The sequence below is a fragment of the Photinus pyralis genome, unplaced genomic scaffold, assembly GCF_008802855.1.
Source record: "Photinus pyralis isolate 1611_PpyrPB1 unplaced genomic scaffold, Ppyr1.3 Ppyr1.4_LG6, whole genome shotgun sequence".
Taxonomy (NCBI): domain Eukaryota; kingdom Metazoa; phylum Arthropoda; class Insecta; order Coleoptera; family Lampyridae; genus Photinus; species Photinus pyralis.
In genome coordinates, this window is record NW_022170663.1 from 926207 (window position 1) to 949066 (window position 22860).

The 22860-nt window shown below is 36.1% G+C and overlaps 1 protein-coding gene across 6 annotated transcripts in view; it reads right to left on the bottom strand.

Annotated features, from left to right (window-relative positions):
- The window catches only part of LOC116173179, a 41678-nt gene that overhangs the window by 6897 nt on the left and 11921 nt on the right, over positions 1 to 22860 (bottom strand). For all 6 annotated transcript variants that reach the window (XM_031490499.1, XM_031490496.1, XM_031490498.1 and 3 more), the window contains 4 exons: positions 6757 to 6836; positions 6511 to 6708; positions 6314 to 6456; positions 6121 to 6259 (listed from right to left, as the gene is read on the bottom strand). In XM_031490499.1, coding sequence (XP_031346359.1) covers positions 6121 to 6259; positions 6314 to 6456; positions 6511 to 6708; positions 6757 to 6804 — 528 coding nt within the window. In that variant the 5' untranslated portion in view covers positions 6805 to 6836. The remainder of the gene's footprint in view (positions 1 to 6120; positions 6260 to 6313; positions 6457 to 6510; positions 6709 to 6756; positions 6837 to 22860) is intronic.

Sequence of the window (22860 nt, forward strand, 5' to 3'; positions counted from 1 at the left end):
TCTCAAAATGGGGTGAGTTAACCAATTGGATAGTAAACAACTTCAAACCTTCCCCATCAATAATTATTCATGGGGAAGGCTTAGAGTTCTTTACTATCTAATTGACTTGAGTCCTTAGTATGATTAATTCTCAAACTGTGACTCTTGGCCCCCACGTTATTTCATTATTCGATTTTAGACTCTTTTGTAGTGTAATGTCTGGTCTATTATTGTGAATAGTTTTGTCTGTCTATGAGTAGTCCTGTCCCAATACAATTTGTGTGTTGTTTTAAGTATTATTTGTGGAGTGTATTTGTAGATATTGATGATATTTTGGTATTGAGTGACATTATAAAGTAATGATTTGATCGTGTTGAGGAGAGGGCTTTTACCTTCACTCTATCAGAGAGCATTAATTGTGCTAAGGGAATGAGAGGATACAATGGATGTTTTTGTATAGCGAAATACCGTTGTAGAGTTCTGCAGTGTAAATGCTTGATATTTGGTTTTAAGGACCAAGAGTAGCTTCTTCACTCAGAATATACAGCGCATCCAACTCTACCTTCCATCCGTAAAGACAATCTTCCGGTTTTCAAATACACAAATCGATATCCTTGTCAGTATGAAAGCTCAAAATCATGATATACTAAATTTTTGATCAGTCTACAACCGAAATTTTTGTTTGAAAGCCTTTATCAATGAAAGTGACTGGGAATCTTGCAATCTTTACCTGATACAGGCATTTCAAAACTGAAGACCTCCCCAGAACACCCCAGCAAAACAGGTTCAACGTTCATTTCCCTACAACCAACATAAGACCTCTTCATACACTGACCAATACCGCTCGGTGCTGTGTGCTCCTCCAAAACTTGATTATTTTAGAAGGAAGAAGAGATCGATGATCTTTTTTTCCTGATGATTCCCTAGAGTGCGGAAAGTTTTGTTTTTGGAGAGAACATAGCACCAGGGGTCATGGAATACCCCCCAGGAAAGAAAGATTGAACGTTAATTTCCCTACAACTAGCACAAGAGTAGTCCAAAGAAAGATTCCTTCGTACACTACTGGGGGGTATTTCCCCAGACCCCCCTGGTGCTATGTTCTCCTCCGAAACTTATAGCCCTCGGTGCTCTGATTATTTTTTAGGGAAGAAAAGATCGATGTCCTTTCTTTTCGTGAAAATGGCCACGAGAGCGCGGAAGGTTTTGTTTTTGGAGGAAACATAGCACCGAGGGATATGGAAGGTATTCATTCCCAACAACTAACATGAGACCTTCGTACACTGGGAAGTATTCCATGTCCCCAGACCCCCCGCCACTATGTTCTTGGAATGATCTTTCCTTTCGTCAAAAATGGCCAAGAGAGTCCAATCGGTAGACCATATCCAGTCTTATTTACGACAGATACTATAGAATTGACACATAAACAATGTAATACTAACCTCCCATTTATTGTTATAGACAGGGGCGGACTGGCACGGGGGGCGGGTGGCGATTGCCACCTAGCCTGTAGATCATAATGGCCCGTTGGAAATTTATAAGTATGTGCTGTATTTAGTTTCTTGCACTATTAATAAATTATTAACACGGTTCTCTAATTGGGGTTGATGTTAGGTTGTTAAAAATTCTGTTTTAATTGAAGTGTTTTACAATGAATTTATCATTTTTTGTCGTAGCTGAAATACAATGATAGGCGACGCACCTCGTGTGGATTGTATATTTTGTTACTTTTAATTATCAGCTGCAATTAAAAAAAACTGTATGGTAATTGAATTTCGAAAAAGGAGTACCTTAAAATGTTTTTGTGGTGCACCTCAGAGCTAACCCCCCCCCCTCCACCCGCCACCTTCATTGCTACACTCATACTTTAATGGCCCGTAAGTACCCAGTCCGCCCCGTGTATAACCTTCCTTTTTTACCAAAATTCGACTACACCAAAATTTCTCGGGAAAACACTTTTTCTTATTAATTTGGGTTGGGTGCGTAGAATCCAAATCAATTCGTACTTTTTCGATCAGACTTCTCAATCAAAAGTTATAGACTAGAAACCAATTTCGAAAAAAAATTCAAAGGGCTGTAGCTTTTGAACTAGTAGCCCAATCTTGGAACTGTTTGAAATTATGGATTCTACAGGCCACATTCTATAAGAAAATTTTTTTTCCGGGTCGATCTGAGAATTTTTTTTGCGGGCCTCAAAAAAAGGCAGTGTATAACCTTCCTTTTTACCAAAAATTGACTTCACCAAAATTTCTCGGGAAAACACTTTTTCTTATTAATTTTGGTGTGTAGAATCCAAAACAATTCGTACTTTTTCGATCAGACTTCTCAATCAAAAGTTATAGACTAGAAACCAATTTCGAAAAAAAATTCAAAGGGCCGTAACTTTTGAACTAGTAGCCCAATCTTGGAACTGTTTGAAATTATGGATTCTACAGGCCACATTCTATAAGGAAATTTTTTTCCGGATCGATCTGAGACAATTTTTTTTTCGGGGCTCAAAAAAAGGCAGTTATTACCTTCCTTTTTTACCAAAAATCGACTGCACCAAAATTTCTCGGGAAAACACTTTTTCTTATTAATTTAGGCGCGTAGAATCCAAATCAATTCGTACTTTTTCGATCAGACTTCTCAATCAAAAGTTATAGACTAGAAACCAATTTCGAAAAAAAATTCAAAGGGCTGTAACTTTTGAACTAGTAGCGCAATCTTGGAACTGTTTGAAATTATGGATTCTACAGGCCACATTCTATAAGAAAATTTTTTTTCCGGGTCGATCTGAGACAATTTATTTTTCGGGGCTCAAAAAAAGGCAGTGTATAACCTTCCTTTTTTACCAAAAATCGACTACACCAAAATTTCTCGGGAAAACACTTTTTCTTATTAATTTGGGTGCGTAGAATCCAAATCAGTTCGTACTTTTTCGATCAGACTTCTCAATCAAAAGTTATAGACTAGAAACCAATTTCGAAAAAAAATTCAAAGGGCTGTAACTTTTGAACTAGTAGCCCAATCTTAGAACTGTTTGAAATTATGGATTCTACAGGCCACATTCTATAAGAAAATTTTTTTTCCGGGTCGATAGAGACAATTTTTTTTTTCGGGGCTATAACCAGGGGCGCACTGGCCCGGGGGGGCGGATGGTGATTGCCACCTGGCCTGTAGATTATAATGGCCCGTTGGAAATTTATAAGTATGTGCTGTATTTAGTTTCTTGCACTATTAATAAATTATTAACACGTTTCTCTAATTGGGGTTAATGTTAGGTTGTTAAAAAATTCTGTTTTAATTGAAGTGTTTTACAATGAATTTATCATTTTTTCTCGTAGCATGAAAGTGCTGAAATACAATGATAGGCGACGCACCTCGTGTGGATTGTATATTTTGTTACTTTTAATTATCAGCTGCAATTTAAAAAAAACTGTATGGGTACTTTAAAATGTATTTGTGGTGCACCTCAGAGCTAACCCCCCCCCGCCACCTTCATTACTACACTCATACTTTAATGGCCCGTAACCTATGCAATTCCACCTGGCCCGCAGTTACCCAGTCCGCCCCTGGTTATAGATCTTATAATTTCGGGCTTCATTACGAATGGTTTTTCCCTACAACTATTCTGAACCTCTATGTCAATCAGTATATGGTTTGGTAAAACAGAAATTTTTGTAATTGCATTCTAAGGAAAATTAACGTTGGTATTCCACAATCAATATGTATGGCTTCTAGAGGACTGGCCTCTATTCAATCCCTATAGGCTCTCGAATAATTTATGCTAATCAATCAACATAGGATTTGTAAAAAAGAAGCAGTGCTTCCCTGCTAGCTCCCCATGATCCCATGTTGACGAGCGGTTTTTGTATATCAAAGTCTAAAGGCAATATTTTCAGCGATTTATTGCATTTTGCTGTGTTTCCTGAATTTTTTGAATGTCCTTACCACTATGGAACATAATTAGATCGACCCTCGAATATGGGTCCTTGGAATGTTCTAATTAATTCATCGACAGCAATCAAAGACAGAGTGTAGATTAATACCGATCCTTGGGAAATTCCGAGGGAAATTCCATTTTCTAAAGAGTATATTTCAGAGATACGTTTTTAGTTCTGAAAGTACGGTTGTAGAGAAAATGTTTAATAAAACCAGGTAAGTTTCTCCTGAACCATAATTTGTTGAGTATATTATACCCCCACGTCAGATCTTTCTACAAGTCAAACGCTATTGCCATCGTTGCTGATTCTACATGGTACAAAAATGGGGGGGCTGCGAGTTACAGTGGATCCCGAAATGTGAGTGCAGAAGCTACCAGGTACAGGTACCATAAGACTATTTTTGAAATATTGAACGGCACAAACCAATATGCATTAAGGCTGGGGAATTTGATACAAATTACAGCCATAGCTAGTGTCAAGAACAACTGCCAAAGTGCTTAATATTATGCCACGAAATTGATACCACGTGTAGATGATGAACTGATGTATAGCGTGATATAATAGCAATATGACTTTGATGCGTAATAAGTACGTAATAAATTGCCAAAATACTGCAATTTTTCAGAGAAAGAAATGCTTTTTTGTCAGGTGATATATTGCTTGTATCAACTTCAAATTACCGTCATACCGTACATAAGGGTTGATATTAATGATTTGCCAACATATAGGCATAGTGAGCTTCAAATAAGAGAGCTGTTGTTGACACTAGTTTACCCTATCATTGCTTATGAGAATAAAAATGTAATGTGTGCGTAAGACGGAAATTCCCTGCCCTTAAGCACAACTCGTTTCAGTAGTAATGCGAATTGGTACATTAAAAAACCGGGGATGCGTTTCAATTCAAGGAAAACTGATTTTCCAGATCAACAAAGTTTAGCACAACACTAGCACTATGTAAAAATTGTCATTACACTTTTTTTTTAAATTGCGGCAGCTAAGCAGGTAGTAAAAACTACAACAGCAAAGTGTCTTCCAACCACAATAGATCCTGTCACATCATGTCACCAATTTTTTTTAGTTCGAGAAATAGAAGAACTTGTGAAAAGTAGGTCAAATTAAAGCCGTTAGGACTTCCGGCGCACAGCTTAATCCAGTGAAGTATAGTCGTTAAATTTACTGCTGCAGTAAGTTAAATAGAAAATAAAAGAAATAAGTCGACTAAAAGGCTAATTCAATAAAAAAAACAATCCAATATTAGGGATGACAGAAAAAGAAAGTTCGTTAGAAAGTGTTATTTCCGTTATAGGTATATTTAATCCACTATATCTACAACGACTGAAAAAGGATTTGGATTTACAAATTTTTGTACCCTGTTAACCAACCTGAATCGTATTGAAATTTGGGAAAACGATCGACATTGACAGTTGATTGTCTGCAGTGGTAAAGTTTTGCGATGCGATTTACAAATCAAAAAGCAACGGAAACTGATCTATAGACATGTGTGCGACGTTTGATGATTTTACATTGCAAAATTGGAAATTTGTTTCCACAATAACTGCCTTTTGGTTCAAAATTGTTGGTTGTAATAAATAACATTCATCCAAATAGATAATGCTACGACATTTGCATAAAACAAAAATTATTCAGCTAATTCCTGCACTTTCGCCGTTATTTAAGAAATAAGATCAAAAACTGCCATATGAAATAGATATCCTTCATTTTTATCGCACAATGATAATAATTTGTTATAAAATTTAACTTCATTCTCAAGCTTAAACCTTTAGCAACAATCGCTCGTTAACAGAAGTTCATTTTTTACTTTGAAACAAAGTTATTTACGAAATCGCACTTTTGAATTTTTTGTAAACGCCACCTTAAAAAGTACGGCCGGAGTAAAAGGTCAAAAATTCACATTAAATAAGCAGAATTTTTTAAAATATTAAATGCACGACTTACTCGGGAGCTTACACGTAATTCAGTAACCAGAACGTAAAGATACGAATCCAGTGATCCGCAAGACGTAAAACTAGCACAAGGTGTAATTTGTCCTAGATATTAGAGATAAAAAGGCACAATTTTTCTGTATCGCTTCATTCTTAACAATTTAAAACATCCCTCGTCACTTTATGCCTAAATAAAATACAAATTTGAATTTAGGTTGCAGTGATTGATCATTGATGGAATTTTATTGTTACTACCACACAAAAAGTATACTCACTAATAGACTGCAACTATCATCCGTATCTGCATCCTTGCTACCATTACTCTTTGAATGTGTATTACCTATACCATAATCGCTAAGGTCATTCTCATCGTCATTGTAGACGAGAATATTTAATTTTTGCCCCCTTTTATTACTAAAATATAAAAAAACTGTTAGGCAAGACTCACTTTGATGGAGCGATTCTTACCGCTCTTCCAACATCTCGCTGAAGGTTTTGCTCTTTCTTCTAGATCGATCGTGCCCTTCTTGCTCAATTTTTTTTACTTCGACCACTCGTTCGATGATGTGCTCCTGTCGTTTTCTTCTGCTACTTTTCCAATTATCGAGGTTCTAAAACCACGAAAATAAACAGATCTGTAGTCTTCGATTTGGGTAGGTACCTACCTGTTGCCATTCCTCCGCATCATCGTTCATATCTTGGCGCATGATTTTGATCTCTTCGACTTTCTTGATTTGTTCGTGAGCTTTTTGAAATAGCGGACAAGGTGCGACTTTGATAAACTGCAGGGGATTCGTGGCAGGTTTTGGTGGAGGCGGTTTTGTTATTCGACACTTCGTTAGTAGCCATTCTGTGTTTGAGTTCTAAACGAATGCGTTAGTGGAAGAAGAACTTGGTAAGCCATTACTTACTCTCCGTTCAGAAGCCTCCTTATCAGTCAGGTCTTGGATATTTTCCATGATGTCACCAGTGTGCCATTATTGAGAAAGGTCTGCAATAGGAAAGTCGTCTCAGTGCATGCAAATTTGAATTGCTTATCTCATCCAGGACAGTACTAAATCTACTAATTCCTATGATCGAGGAAAATACCTACTTGCTGTTTGCCATCATTATCTAAGATAGTGGTAAAAATGCTTTCAAGTTCATAGATACCTACTTCTAGACAAGATAAGATTGCAACCTTTAAAAAAATGGCACAGCTATCTTATATAATTATTGTCCCACATTGTTTGCGTAATGATAACGGTACGATGGATAGAAATATGCAGCTCTTAAAAGAAAACCTTAATGTCGACATAATTTCATGTAGGTAGGTATTGTTCAGAATTCACACGTTCTTCCTCAAATTCTTATTGCAACACCTCACCTAATTTACACGCAGCAATTCGCTTGATGGATTTACATTCAACAACTGCAAATCAGTAGCATAACAACTACGTACGTGCAGAAAAAAGTTAATCGCAGGAAATGTGGAAATGGGTATGAAATAAGAGTAGGAAAAATTCACTGGTCACGCAACGTTTACAATTATTAATCTCGCGCTCACTACACTCATTTCAAAATCTTCAAACGGAAATTTTTTGAAAACTGGACAAAGATCAAACTTTAAATTCGGTGTTTTAGATACACGTCCTCATTAAATGTGATCATTTTTGAGAGATGCGGCCGAATGTGCGGAAATTTCGTAACAGCGATTTCCTTAATTATAGTCGGACGTGCGAAACTTTCACATAAGAGCTTATTCGTGCAAACGGATTAGTTGAGGGTAACGAAATATTTTAAGATTAAATTGATCCCTTTTCGACCATTTGCGTGAACAAGACCGAAACAACTTGATTTGTAAGGAAGAACAAGGGCATAGTTGCACAATTTAAAAAGTCGGATCTCTGAGTGATATACAAACTGGTATTGTGAAGAGATGTTTTATGTACGATACCTAATGTGGACACATAACACTTAACGGTGTCTATGAGAACTTTGAGGGAAGAAATTCGCAGTTACGAAACCAGAAATAAGTGAGCCTTTTCAATCAACCGACACCTAAAAGTGGGACATCTCAATTAACATTATAAAACTTCAATAATATAACGATACAAAAGCTATTTACCTAACCGAAACTTTGATTTTGTAATAAAAGTCACTGTAGATTAGAATGAAACGTAAATAAGTGCGTGAGTATACGGCCGTTTCGCATTTCCAAAATATGTATTAAAAAGGCAACCATTCCTACGACATACCCCTGATTCTCAAGTATGTGCTTTCCATCAGAATGGTTTGCCACCATAATTTTTGTTTAGCCCAAAAAATGTATAGTTCTCAAATTACCAGGGAAATCCAATAAAGAAATTAAGGTTGTACTTACTACTTCTTTGGCCTATGTGGAGTACCAATGCAGGTTCTATCTCTTCGTCGTAAATGCTCGCGTAAATGAATATGGGAAAGATTTTTGGTTACGAAAAGACTTCACTACATGGGGAGTTAACGAGGTTAAAACGAAGCATCAACTTTTCGCACAGGAACCGGACATCCCCCATACGAATGCACGGGGCCATTGCATACTATATGAATCACTATACCAACGACAGGGTTTATTTATTTTTCGAGATTAATAGTCGTTAATTTGATTGAGTACTCCGTACTGATTTAAAGGTAATTAGACCGACAGTCGGATAAGCACTTGAGGGAAAATATGCATGAGCTAATACCTGATAAAAAAGTGATCGTTTACAAACGAGTTACTAAAGGCGCATTTTTATATTGACTAGTCCTTTTCGAAAAGAAAATTACCTTTCACCACAAATTTTATATAGTAAAATGACTATTACGTCGATAGTTCAAAATGGCTCAAGATCATAATGCTCCATGATATTTGACTCTGTTAAATGAGTCTCTCTAACAAAATTGGAAAGTTGATGGGCAGCGAATGCTATCGTATTTTGAGTTTTGATCCCACCAACAACAATCGGTCGACTTCTATTAGTGGGAGCGGCCCGTGAGAACAAACGGCATTTCGTATTAAAATTGTGCCACTTGGAACACATGTTCCCTAGACCTATTGGAGTAATTTGAGTCGCAGAGCCGGAAGTTCCGTCCCTTAGGATTCAAAATGGCGCCAATTTTCAAAATTGAGGCGAATTTCAGGAAATATCTGTTTTTAGAGCGATTTTTGCGTTTAGGGTGACGTTTGCGAGGTTTCCGACAGTGAATATGACAAAAATAATATCCGAAGCTAATTTCTGTGGGAAGTCTGATTGTATATCTTTAACGTCCGACAGGATTCGAAAGTTTCTTGGAAAGTTTAACCGATTTTCGTGGTTGAGGTGGCGTTTTTGAGATTCTTTTGAGTGAAGATGACCAAAAAAGACCCATTAAACAAACGTCATATTTCTCGAGGAATGTCCATTTGTCGCTTATAAAGCGACCAAATAAAAAAAACGCTCGCTCTCCAAATTATAAACTATTAATCAAATATGCATTGCTCAGAGTAACCAATGGCAACGAGTAAATGACATCTTTCATTTGGGCATAAGATTAAAATAATAATCTATATTTGAGTGAAAAATTTAAATTTTTGGAAATATGTGAACTGCTCGATTGTAGAAAAAAATCTTGTATGTAATTCGAGCGCAAATTGTTTGTTGATTTCAAGAGATTAGCGCGGCAAATGTCTCTTTCAGTCGACAATATATCATTTGGCGCTCTTAATACACAAATAGCTATTTTTTATGAATTTTTAAGTACATTGAATAAACAGATCGAGGTAAACTAAGTGGAAGGGTGAAACTTGTTCATTGAATTCGGTTTTTAACTAAAAATTGTCATCATCGCTCAGATCTCCTGTTGCAGTCGAGATATAAAAAAATATTAAGATCATTAAAAATAAAACTCTGACAGTCATGTTTATAAAATAAGCATGTACATAGATACTCGGCTCCGATTTTTGCAGTGTTCTTGACAGTTAGAACACTATAGGGTGCAGGGAAGGCTGTTTCGCAAGCATGAACACCTTATGGTCTCACAAGTTCACTTTGCAGCCGCATTTCCCTAGGATTGTGAGCTCCTTTCATATTTACTCCTATTTGGTCCAGTTTTGTTCCCAGCCCACTTTGCCTCGTGTCCATCCCCAAGTTGACGGATGTGGAGGGCATTCAGTAGGATAGAAGCAGTGCCCCCACAACACATGATCTGCTTGATTGGGGACAGGAACTGCAGTAATTTATTTTTGGTACAAAATAAATATTTTCCAACATTAGTAGTGGATTTCTTCTGTGCTTCGGGGTCATAGAGAACGGTAGTAAATTCTTCCAAAGTTTTAATTGTTTTTTTCTGTTCTTCCTCTTTGTGAATTGGAGAATTCAAGTAAAGCTGGTGTCACGTCCGGGCGTTTCATACAAGTCATAAACGCCTTCTTGTTTCCAATAGAATTGAAGCAGGGCGTTGTGGCACAACCTGTGTAACAATGAAAGCCCCGTAGGGCTTGTGAATTTTCTTCTCCAAGTGCCAATACAATCAAATCGGTCGCTAATTCGCTATATATCGACGCTTGGCCCCAACCAACCTGACAGATATCCTTCTTTCAGTCCGAGTTCATTCAGAAAAAAAAACAAAATATATATGACCATCAGAATGTCAGTATCTCAAGACTGGACGAGGATGTTCTGGGCTCCATGTTCCACCATATCTTTCGCATGGAGGATGATTCGCCCGTCCGCCTCTTTTTGCGTAACTTGTATCCCATCAAAAGAGAAAGCGTTCTCAATCGTAGGAAAGGCTGCAAGTCAACTTGTGAGACCATGAGGTGCTCATGCTTACGAAACAGCCTTCCCTCCACCCTACAGAGTTCTAACTGCCAAGAACACTGCGAAAATCGCAGCCGAGTATATGTACATGCTTATTATACTCGTAAACATGACTGTCAGCGTTTTATTTTTAATGATTTTAACTAAATATTTTTTATAGCTCGACTGCAACAGGAGATCTGAGCGATGATGAGGCATTTCCCTTTGATGACTGATGACTTTTTTACAATAATCAACAATTTTTAGTTCAGAACAGGATTCAATGAATAAGTTTCAGTTTTGCACTTAGTTAACCTCGATCTGTTTATTCAAAATACATAAAAATTCATAAAAAAGGCCTTTAATGGGTCTTTTTTCGTAATCTTCACCCAAAAAATCTCAGAAACGCCACCTCAACTAAGAAAATCGGTCAAAACCTTTGAATCTTGTCGGACGTTAAAGATATCATACAATTGGCCTATGATAAATGAAACATGCTTCCCACACAGAAATTAGCTTTGGATATTATTTTTGTCATATTCACCGTCGAAAACCTCGTAAAAGTAACCCCAAACGTAAAAATCGCTCTAAAAACATATATTTCCTGAAATTTCAAAAATTGGCGCTATTTTCAATCCTAAGGGGTGGAACTTCCGGCTCTGCGACTCAAGCCACTCCAATAGGTCTAGGGAACATGTGTTCTAAGTGGCACAATTTTAATACGAAATGCCGCATAATACCAATATTTATCACGAGCCGCTCCCACTAGGTATATTTGTTGCTGTTAATAAAGTTTCCTGCCAATTCACATACAAGAAAATGCATTTAATGGCTCATAGTAACGACCGAAACATATACAGGTCAATTATTTCACTTCGATTTTATCGGATTTTATGTATAATTAAAATGCATTCACTGCGATGTTAAAACCTACTCGGGGTCTACAAAGTCAAGTTGTAAAAATGAACAGGTGTCAAATTTACTGGATGATAGGGACCGTTTTTTGAACTTTCCCAACAAGTAATCTACAAAAAAAAATTTCTGTGCCAACCATCGGGACGGACAAAACGGTCGCACAATAGCGCAGTTTTTTGGTGAAGCGTTAAAAGGGTATTTTTGTGTGGGGTAAACTGCTGATCTTCTACTAAGGGATTATTTATTTAAATTATTTTTACAACGTCCGAAAGCTTTTACTGTTTTGCAAAATGGTCGACAATCACTATTTTATTATTTCACTTCCATTAATCTCCGACATTTTGTTCGGAATGCTGTCTGAAAAGCTGAAAAAAAAAGAAAATTTTCGTACAGCCGTTACAAGTGTTGAAATTTCAGTCCGAATTATTACCTATATTTGCGCTAGTATCTCATGAGTTATTCTCCATTGTTTACCGTTAAATCAGAAACAGCGGCCTAAGACACAGAAACCCGATTGAGATCTATATAAAATTAAAGGTAAGAAATCCTGTAGAGTAGAGATTGAAAATTCGGAGAATATTCTCAGACTGCCCATAAAACCAGTTGCCCGCCGAACCTCACAAATAGTGTCCTGGGGGGAGGAGACTAGGAGGATTTTTGAGGTGGCCAAAAGAACAGGTGAGTGGGAAACATACCGTAACTCTCTCGCCAGAGTGTCAAAAAGATGCCCTAAGTGGCAAGACTACAGTGCTGTTTTAAAGGAACATACGAAGGGAAAGTGGGAAACTTTCGGAAAAGTAATGAGAGATACACGTGGAAACAGGAAAAGATGCACAGTGAAGTTTTAACAAATAATAGAAGTACAATCGCTAGCGTGTAACAACAAAGACAAAATGCAATATACCTATGAATTTTATAGAAGAATATTTCTTCAAAATGCTTGTCAGGTATCGACGTTTTGAGAAGAAAGAGCGGAATCTTAAAAAATGACCAATGTACATAGAAAAATAAGGTCTTTCGAATAATTTTGCGTTTGCTATTTGAAAGTAAAGTTGTAAGACGTCACGACGCTTAAGTTCGATACAGGAGCTTCACAATTTTTAACAAATAGCCCAGGGATTTTACTAATATAGTAATATTGTTGTTCTCTATCCAATGACCCGAAAATTGGATCCCCTAATTCCTGTAATTTCAAAGGAGAATCGATATTTTTTATTCCATATCTGGATTCTACTGAAAAAAAGTATGGGGATTTTAAGACTCCACAACAAGCTCCTGAGCCAATCTAGAAAGACCAAAGGTCTAAAAAGAGACTTCTATCTGGTACATCGATATCGCCTCCTATAGACGGAAGCGTAGATGAATCCCAATTCATTCACCCGGGACACAAAGAAAAGTAAAAAAAATGGGCTGGCCAAAAGGCAAAATAAAAGAAACCGTTCTGCCGACACAGAAAAAATCCGGCTCGTTATTTTTGATTTCGGTATGCAAATTTGAACAAAATCCGTCCAGTAGTTATCTCGGAAAGCATACATGCATACAGATACAGAAAAATTTGCTTTAAATGACCTACAAAATGTCGACATTTGATTAAATTTTGACATATCCAATCAAATCCAAGAAACAATGATCTCGATAAGTTCAAGGCAAGAAGCTAATAAAAAGGTAAAAATGTATTCACATTACTTTTCTAGAAAAATGTGTCGATCTTTAAACCAAAAAAGTCATAAAAATGAACAATACCTCTGCTTGAACAGCTTCCAAATGCTCCAACTAACGCGGTCCGCACTTTATTTAAAAGCTCGATTCAATTTAAAACAATTTACAGTAAAGGACACAAGCGCAATGGCTCCTTTATGAGCAAGCAGATGCTTCTAAATTTGGATCATAACAAACATTTTATATTTAAAACATGTACAACAAACGCGGGTCTCAAAATATTTTCCGAAAAATCGCATCCGAAAATAATTTGTTTAAATAAACATTAAACGCATAAGCTATTGGCCCTTAGAGCATTAGCATTAGATCGATAGCAGTTGAATTATGAATGCTTTCCGAAAAAAGACGGTACGGTATAAGTAGGACGTTATTTGCTAAATAAACCTAGTTTCATTTGGTTAATAGCCAAAGTGCTCTTAATTACGGGTTTCGCATTATAAGCAATTTAGAACAATTAAAACAATTACATAAGTGAAATAGTTGATAGTTAGCACACTGTAAACCCAGATTAGAATATAGAGATATTATTTCGCGGTTCAGTACAGAAAACTAAGTTGCTTTGCATAATTTGTGAGGTTCTTTGTTGAATTCCACAGATGACTAATTAAAAACATAGGAAACTAGAGGAAAATTCAAGCATTTGCTAGGAATATAAAGTTGGAGGGCGTAGCTACCTACCCAAAGCCACATAAAGCTATTCATACTTAAAAATAGATTAAAATGACACTAATGACAAATGCAGATTCAAAAAAAAGGGGGAGTTTGAAGAATACAATTTCTTAAAACTTGCAGTAAAGGTGAACAATGACCATTTTGGGCAACCTGTCGCACTAATTAGAAATGTATTACATCCGCAGTTAATAAAAAGTTAATAAAAAAATAACAAATGTAAATATTTCAATTCAAGGTACTCCATAAATTCTTTGCCTGGGAACATACCTTTCACTTTTTACACGCAAATATAATTATAACGACCAATTAGAATTACATTCGCGTTCCACACTACGAAAGAAAGCAGAAAAGCGAACATTACATAAAAATGAAGCCCCACCAAGATCGATTTAATAGAGTAATTTGCTAAAAAAGTTTCAACCGAAAACGTTTCTAAAAAAACAAGTAACAATTAAAAGTTAACGATACGTATTATTGTAGAATTACCTATTAAATGTAGTAAATTGCAACACATCGGATTTCACTTTATAAGCTGCGTGCAATTGAATTTAAATAGTGAATGAAGTACAGTCTTGAATAGCTAGATGATTGTAAGATTACAAAAAATGGAAAATATTGAAATGTAAATGAAATGAAAGCCGGTAATTAATAAATTACGTTTACCCGCAGTAATCAACCTTGTCACATGTTCACGTGTTAAATAAATTGCGTTTCTAAATTTTTTCTATAGCGATTCGCGAGCCGTTTTCCAAGAGAAAACGAGAGGAGGGTCAAATGTTAGGTACTTAACTATATTTGTAATTGTCTTTGCGTATAAACAGCTTTCGCAGTGGAAAGAATTTTGGGATTTTTCGTACTATAATGAACGCAAATATTTCATTGATCATTACTCTTAAGAACTGAAAATTGATACCAACTGTTTTCGTCTATTCAAATCTGAAGACAATTTCATGCCGAGAAACGTATCTCAATTTATATAAATTGTTGCCAGTTTCTTCAGCAACCTGTGAAAGGTCATTTTCGGCTATGCGAAAAATTATGAGCTGGTTAAGAACAACAATGGCTTAAGACCGTTTCTCTAATATTTCCCTTTTATATATTATAGAAAAAGATGTTTCCGTCGATTCCGAACAATAAATTTGCAACAAAAAAAACTATAAAAATACCTTTACGCCTGTAGTAACATCAATCAAATGTACTTCTTGTATTTTTGTTATAATAATAACAAAATAATTTGATAAATTTACATGTGGTAATGTCTTAATTAATAATATGAATGTGATGCTCAGAATTCAGAAAATTTTCAAGTTAGTAGAATGGGAAAATTGGATGGTTTTTTGGAATGGGCTTTATAATGTACCCCGGGCTGTAGCCCCCCCCCCCCCCAAAGTTGAAGTCTAGTTGCGCCTATGATCCAGATTCACATGAGTCTGAAGAAGGGTAGAATACCTTCGGAATCTGGTAATCTGGTTCTGAATTCAATGTACCAAAACTAGTTTCTATTGTACCACGGCAATTTTCGCAAAATCCGGTTTCGAAAAATGACGCCCCAAAACTATAATACATTAATGTACCATCTTCAAAATTCTTCAAAATGCAAATGCCAACTTCATGCGATCACCCGAAATATTTGGATTAAATTTCAAAATAATGAATGTACCTTCTTCAGAATTCAATGTACCACTTGCCGTTTTTGGTCAACTTCACGAGAGAATCAAAAATATTTCAAGTAAGTTCCTAAATCATAGGTTCGCCACTAAATGTACCTCAACTCAATTTCCCGTTGCTTCCTTCGAAAAGTTGGTTTCCAAAGTCGTCAGTGCCAAACAATTCCCTGATATCATGACATATCCGTTTGTTTATATTAAAACAGGACGCATTAGTCCAAGATCAATACCAGAAGTTGCAACGTGTACAATCCAACTTACGCCCACCTCTGGACTTTTGGCAAAGTTGTCAGTCAAAACGAACTAAGTGCTCGAAACATAATATTCTGTTAGTGACCTTAAATTTCGAAATTTAAATGATACAGGGGAGCGTAAATGTAAGACATTAAACTTTAAAGATAAACCCTTGGGCGTTGGATTCCAGGATTCAAAAAGGCATTATGTTATTGCGTGCAATGAAGAAATATGATCTATTAAGACGTAGCAAACCACTCACAATTTATTTTTGCTCATGTAAAAGGAATAAACTGGTCGAGGCTATGCATGCAGTATGAAATATCATCTACCTATACAACCTCCTAGAGCGAAAACAAATGACCGACCTATCCCATATCACCTTCCAATTCATAAGTACACGAACAACCTAATAGTCAGCTACTAGAGAAATAAGGCGTAGAAAAGTGAAGAAACTCATCTAAAAACGAACATCAAATCCGATTGAAAGTCTTCATCACCCAAATCTATTTATAGTAAAACGTTTAAATTTCAATTTAGAAATACTACCAAACCCTAATTGGAAATGATCAAACATAAATGAGTCACGGTTACGTGAATTTGTGAAAATCGAAAAGAATAGAAAGGCGTTTCCTATCATACCGCTCACGCGTGGTCCTTGATATGGCCCGGAAAAATACACCTATAAACGGAAAGAGACGATAACACCGAGAGGAAATTAATTATACTTGATAATTAACTGATTTTCGTGTGTAACTTTCACAAATCAACCACTTTGAGAAGTACGGAGTTTTCAATATCCATTTCTTTGCAATAAATCCAATGAAAAGCAAAGCTATGCGTAAGTGACGACGTGAAAATGAAATGAGAATTTATTAAGTTATTGTGCTCAAATATTTATTTACGTATAATAGAAGATGAAAATATAATAACAAAATGAAAGTGCATGAGAACCTCTATAGGTACATGAATGTTATTATTATTATACATAAATCTCTGAATACTGGGAGAAATAATTTTTCAAATGGAACCAGCATGAATGCATGTAAATTTTTGGCTGTGACAGATTTTTAAATTTTTTCCATTGTCTAAACCTGAAGGTACACTTTTCTATTAATCATCACACGAAATCATTGGTTAAATTGCTAGGAAATGCGAACTCAAAGAAATCTGGAAAATGGTCTCGGGTTTACTATTCAATATAAATATTTAAATTCTCTTCCGCGTTCTACCCTCGAAGAAGAATAATTCTTAAATTTCCTGGATAATTTTGTTAATGATTTGAATTTTAAGTTTATTTCCAGTTACTTTCGATGAATTCTGCTGTTTTGATTTCCTTGAATTTTTAAACTTTCCGTTGACCTCACACTCAGAGAAGCGTTTTATTATACAGGGTGGGTTTTTCAATTTGACTATATGGATCTTATAACCGTAAAAGATACAAAGTCTCTTAAAAGGGCAAAGTGATACAGAAATTTTATACTGATTAATTTTCCCTCCCAAAAATCCTTGTAGCTCTACAAATAAGGAAAATATGGTCAAACAGGATACGAAGAATAGCACACGATTTTCAGTAGGGGAATTTTTTGGTCACTCGGCTCGTATTCTGGCACCAGACTTTTAATCCGGTTCATATTCAATAGCACTGATCATTGAGCTCATAGAAAGTTTCATATCGCTGCCTCGTTTCGTTCTCGAGGTATACGAGACAGACGGATCACGGAGTCATCACATAAGGGTAATTTTTTCTCTCGGAAAATTCCCCTAAAACTCGAAAAATTTGAATGCACTAGCGTTCATTTATTTTAAAAGATCCAAACATATTTTTACTTCAAATTTAGAGTGCTGAAAAGTACTTAAAATTTGCTACATGAATACGCAAAAAAATTATTAAGCAATTTATAAAAAATGTGAATGGCATCACAACATGTAAATGAAGGTGTTAAAACATTGTTTTTTGCCCAGGTGTAGCTAATATAGCAAGATATTGGGAAAAATATTACGTAATTTTCAGAAAAACAAAATTTCAAGGGTATTTCAAGAAAATTCCTGATTTATGTGATATTTCGAAGGGTACTTTAGGGTACCTATGTTTGAAAATCTTGTGAAATTCAAAAGCATGTTCATTTTTAGTTTACGTAATCTGTGAGGGGCCAACAACTTGAAGGAACGTTTTGACAAGAGTGCGAAAATATAGGATTTCGAACGATTTTGGAAAATTTTCGAAACAAACGATTGCGATGGATTTTTAACGATTATGAAAAATTTCTGGACAGAAAACGTAAATAGCATCTGAATGTTGCGGTTTCACTAAATTAGGGTTTTTAATTTTAAATTTAAGATGTTTGTAATTGCTTTTAAATTTCGTCACGTGTGTGTACGAACCCAGTGAATTTCGAGCCTTAAGTAATTTGGGCAAACCGAGTGTGTCATTTAAAAATTGTTAAATGCAAGTAAATTTGATTTGTAATTCTAATTTTTGTGGTCTTTTGAAGTCATTTTCAGTGGCGAACAGTGGGCTGACAAGTCTCATTTATTTTTGTAAGTGTTGTGACCTTAAGTTCTGCGTGAGATAATGGTTTGTGTACCGCGGGGGAAGGTATGTTTACTCGGATGAAAAAGGATCCTAAAAAACAACTTTCCCACCGCAGTTCACACAGTATTGACAATCCTAGTAGCTATAAAATAGTGGCCAAAGTCAAATAAAACAGTTTTTTTTTTATTAAAGCATCCAGCCTAACTGGCCATACAGCTTGCTGTGGTTATTAGAACAATTTGAATTAAATTTTGAGATCACAACTTAGCATGAATTTCAGGATGTATGACATTATTAAGACGTTCGGTTTACCTATAAATGAATTTATATGGAGGGGGAAGGTGATTTTTTTATCATGTGCTCGAAGAAGTTTAATAAGTTGTTCTCGCTGTTCATCAAATCTAGGACATTGCCACAAGACATGATTCAGGTCCTCCTTCCATGTAGCCGCACTCACAGTTAGGGCTATTCACAATTTTTATTTTAAATAGTGATTTTTTGAGATTGTAATGGCCAGAGCGGCATCGATTTATAAAGGTAATTAATTTTCTAGGAATGTTAAGGCCCTGAAACCATGGCACTTCCCTCCTGGAATGACATAGCTCAAAATACTGCACTCCTTTGATTTTCCCTAAGTTTTCTATGTAGAAATTATATTCCGCCATTATATTTTTCCTGATTGCTGCAAAAAGATCTAAAGGTGGCACTCTACTGATGTTGGGTTCTAAACAAGTTGCATTGTTAGCAAGTTTATTTATCTTTATCTTTATTATCCCTCTCTTGTTTTGGGCCCTCAACAGGCATGCGCCCAATTACAGAGTGACCCGCATAATGCTATTTAGAGGTGTCTCTGCAGAAGGCCTTAAGATGGTCTATACTACTCCGGTATTTACCTTACGAATTAGGAAAACTGCAGGAAAACCTAATTCGGAGTAACCGACTGCTTCATTTCCAGTAATACCCCTATGCGAGGGTACCCAGAAGAAAAATATGTCCGAGAAAAGGTAGTTTCAGTCTGCGAATTTCCGCCCACGGCTTGCGTGTGACATGGAAATTTAGGAAACACAATTTTTCCTTTTTGGAAAAGCTCCAACTCTCCCACACTAAAGCTACTTCAAAGTTTATTGCAGCAACTCTTAAAAACACGTATAGATTTGCACTGCCCTTCTGACCCTCATCCGGGCGTACCTTTATTATTCGTCTAATAGCTAATTTTCTTAAGTATTCCGTCTTATCAGTTAGCATTTCTAGTAAAAGATTTTCGGGGTGGGAAAAGTATCCATTTGATGCGAATACATTATCAATAACAAGGCCGTTGCTATTTTTGCGACAGCCCGGTGTTTGAAACGCCAGCTAAGATTTTGCTCTGTTTATTATAGGGATCCTTATTTGCTTATTGCTTTTCTAAAGGTGACTTTAAGGGCGGGTTTAAAGGTTAAAATATATCAGCCAATTTTTTTGTGTAGAAATGAACTGACAACCGATTCCTATCCGATTTCTACTGTGACAGATCCAAAACGTGACTTTGAAAAAATTTCGGGCGTGACTAAAACATTTTTTATAATTTGGAAAAAAAAATCAGTTTACTTCTCCTCCTAGCAAAACTCCTTTCCATTGAACCCTTGAAAAGCTTCTTTAGAATGCAATGAACTTTTATGAACCTAAACCGTTTCCATTGTTTCCCGGTCGACTTCGGAAACTCCGAAAAATGGCCATTTTCACGAGGGATCCAGAGTTGCTTCAAAATGAAACTACAAGGCCCCAATTCATATAATAATAGCTGACAAAATCAAAACCAGAAATAATACTTTTATTTTTTTATTTTCAGTGATATCCGTTTTTCACGACTACAGAACTATGAAAGAAGTTAATTAATTCGCATTCTTTAAGTGTAAAGACTCACTCAACGCCGTCTAGTTATCTGGTTGTAGCCAGAAAGAACTTTCACAAAAACACATGTACTTAATCAAGAATTACTACTTTTATAGTAAGGGCTCATAGGCGGTCTCAAAGGGTGATGCCCTCCACATTTCTGGGGCACTACCCAAGTGCTGTCAAAATGGCTGTTATTAACATTCCAAAATGCTCAAGAGGCTACATAATTCGTTGGCAGTTTTGGGAATCATGGGTCATGGGCAGGCAATAAAATTCATCTGTAGAAGTTTGGAAAAATGTAGGCAATAAAGAATAATTAGTTGCAACGTTTACTAAATGTTACTTGCTAGAATATGCAGCGTTGGAAAATTAGTGCAATCTGGGTGGAATCTGAGTATTATTGCACAATATGCCTAATGACATTTTCAATTTCAAAGATATTTGTGACGACATACGACATTACGACCTTTCTAAATAGCCAAAAGGGGAGATTCATTGCGATAGGTTAGAAGGTTTCCCGTGATTTTTTTATGTCCTGTTTGCCATATCATGTTAAATTGGAACAATACGATTTGTACCTTGCTAACTTTCTGAAAAGCTTCAGAATTGGACAAACTTCACGCACTTTTGTCAAACTGAATGAATTCGTTGTACTGTGCAGTTCGTTGACAGTGTCACGATTAATCATGGATTATAGGACAATATGTTTGTTATTAATAACATGCAGGAGAATTTGAAAAAAATGAATAGAAATCAAATGCTGGACGGATAAGAGGCAATGACGTACTTTCTGCGTTATGTATGTTAGGAGAGTTAGTTAAGACCAAATACAGTATCAAATGTGCATAACATGTTGCGAGGTTAAGACAAGATCATTGAACTTCTACGACACACGATTTCCCAATATTTTCGTTTTTTTTTCTCACGATTTACCAACACCCGCCGTTCAGGCGGATACATTTTCCGTAAACATAAAAGTGTGTTATCATAATTGGCACTTATCTCTTCCCGTATTAAAATAAATAATAAATATACGTCGATTACGCTAATAGGCTTTTAAATCCCGCTTTCAATCCGTTACGGTCACCTTTCCGTTATTCTGAGATTTTTCGAGCTCCTCTCCCAGACGGCAATCTTTGAATCTGAATGTATGAATACCTACCTACACACCCATTTAAAATATGCGACGACCTTGGCTGTTTGAAATGAAAATGCTGCGCTGTATCTGTATGATGAACTGTACTGTGTGAATCGATTGAAAAAATCACGATTAGTATGCAAACTTAATTGTTTCTGTGAGCAAGATGAAGAATCTGAAGAATGTCTGTACGACCTTGCTTTCAAAGTCCCAAACTGCATCGAGCACCAGTCCTTTTTTGCGTATCGAAAACTACATTCCACACATGTATTTTTCCCAATATGCAACCACTATTTTTTTATTTATTTTATTTATTTATCCCTCTCTTGTTCTGGGTCCTCAACAGGCATAATGCTTTTTAGAGGTGCCTCTGCAGAAGATCTTAAGTTGTATGGTTCAAATAAATTGCTCTACATTTGTCAAAACAATGATTTTCATTATTTCTGTCCACAGACACTAACAAATTAGGCCTCGATACATTGCCATGCTTTTCTAGAGGGTTTTCATTTCAAAACGAACCATGAATGTACTTCGTGAATTTGATAAACAATCTTAAAACGGCAAAAGTCCATTGAGATAGCCAGGGGGAAGTTTAACGGAAGGTTTTCATTCATTCAAAAATACTCACAAATCAAATTTGGAGAAACTGTTTATGAAGGAACTGCAAGGTAAATTGTAATTGGTGAAAATATTGAAACTATCCACTACTCAAATGTCATTTATGGCACAAAAATAATCTCCCTTGTCGAGCTTTAAATGTAATATTCCAATTCAAACCCTGAATAAGTCGGACTAGAAAACTATCGTAAAACACGTCAACTTTGGTTTTCGAGGGACAAAGTTGAGCTCGTCAGACACCCCCACCTCACAACAACCCTCATGTCAAAAAATTTAAACGGAAACAATAGTCGAGTGACGCCTTATGTGAATTCTGTATGCAACCCTGACAGTGCTTATACTTGTAAAGTTAAAGGGTAGGATACTGAATTGAAGGACCTTTCGAATGAGGTGTCGCTCGACTATAATCCCCATTTGAAATTTTTGACATGTGGGTTTTTATAAGGAGCAGGTTGATTTTTATGTAGAAATGTGCCCCCTTGAAAAAAGTTTCAAAATCAACTAGCTCATCCACGATGGCTGATTTTAACTGGAATGCAAGATATAGAGAGGCAAATACAAAGGTTTTAAAAGCGTTACTTCTTCGTCGACGGGGAAATTCAGTTTTCTAATTAATTACGCTATTAAGATGTCCATATGTATCTCTTTTTATTTGTTTCACTTGTACGCAACTCTGAAATAGGATGATTCAAGGCACATTCTAAAGAAGTGGATGAAATTTTAGGATCTTCACGCATTAATCATTTTTCCCCCGATTTTTCCAATCACTTTTTGGTCCTCTAGTCTACGTAGCTGAAAAACAATCCTTTCTTATGTACCAATTTTCAGAGCGATCGGACGTTTCTAAACAAAGTTAACGTGCA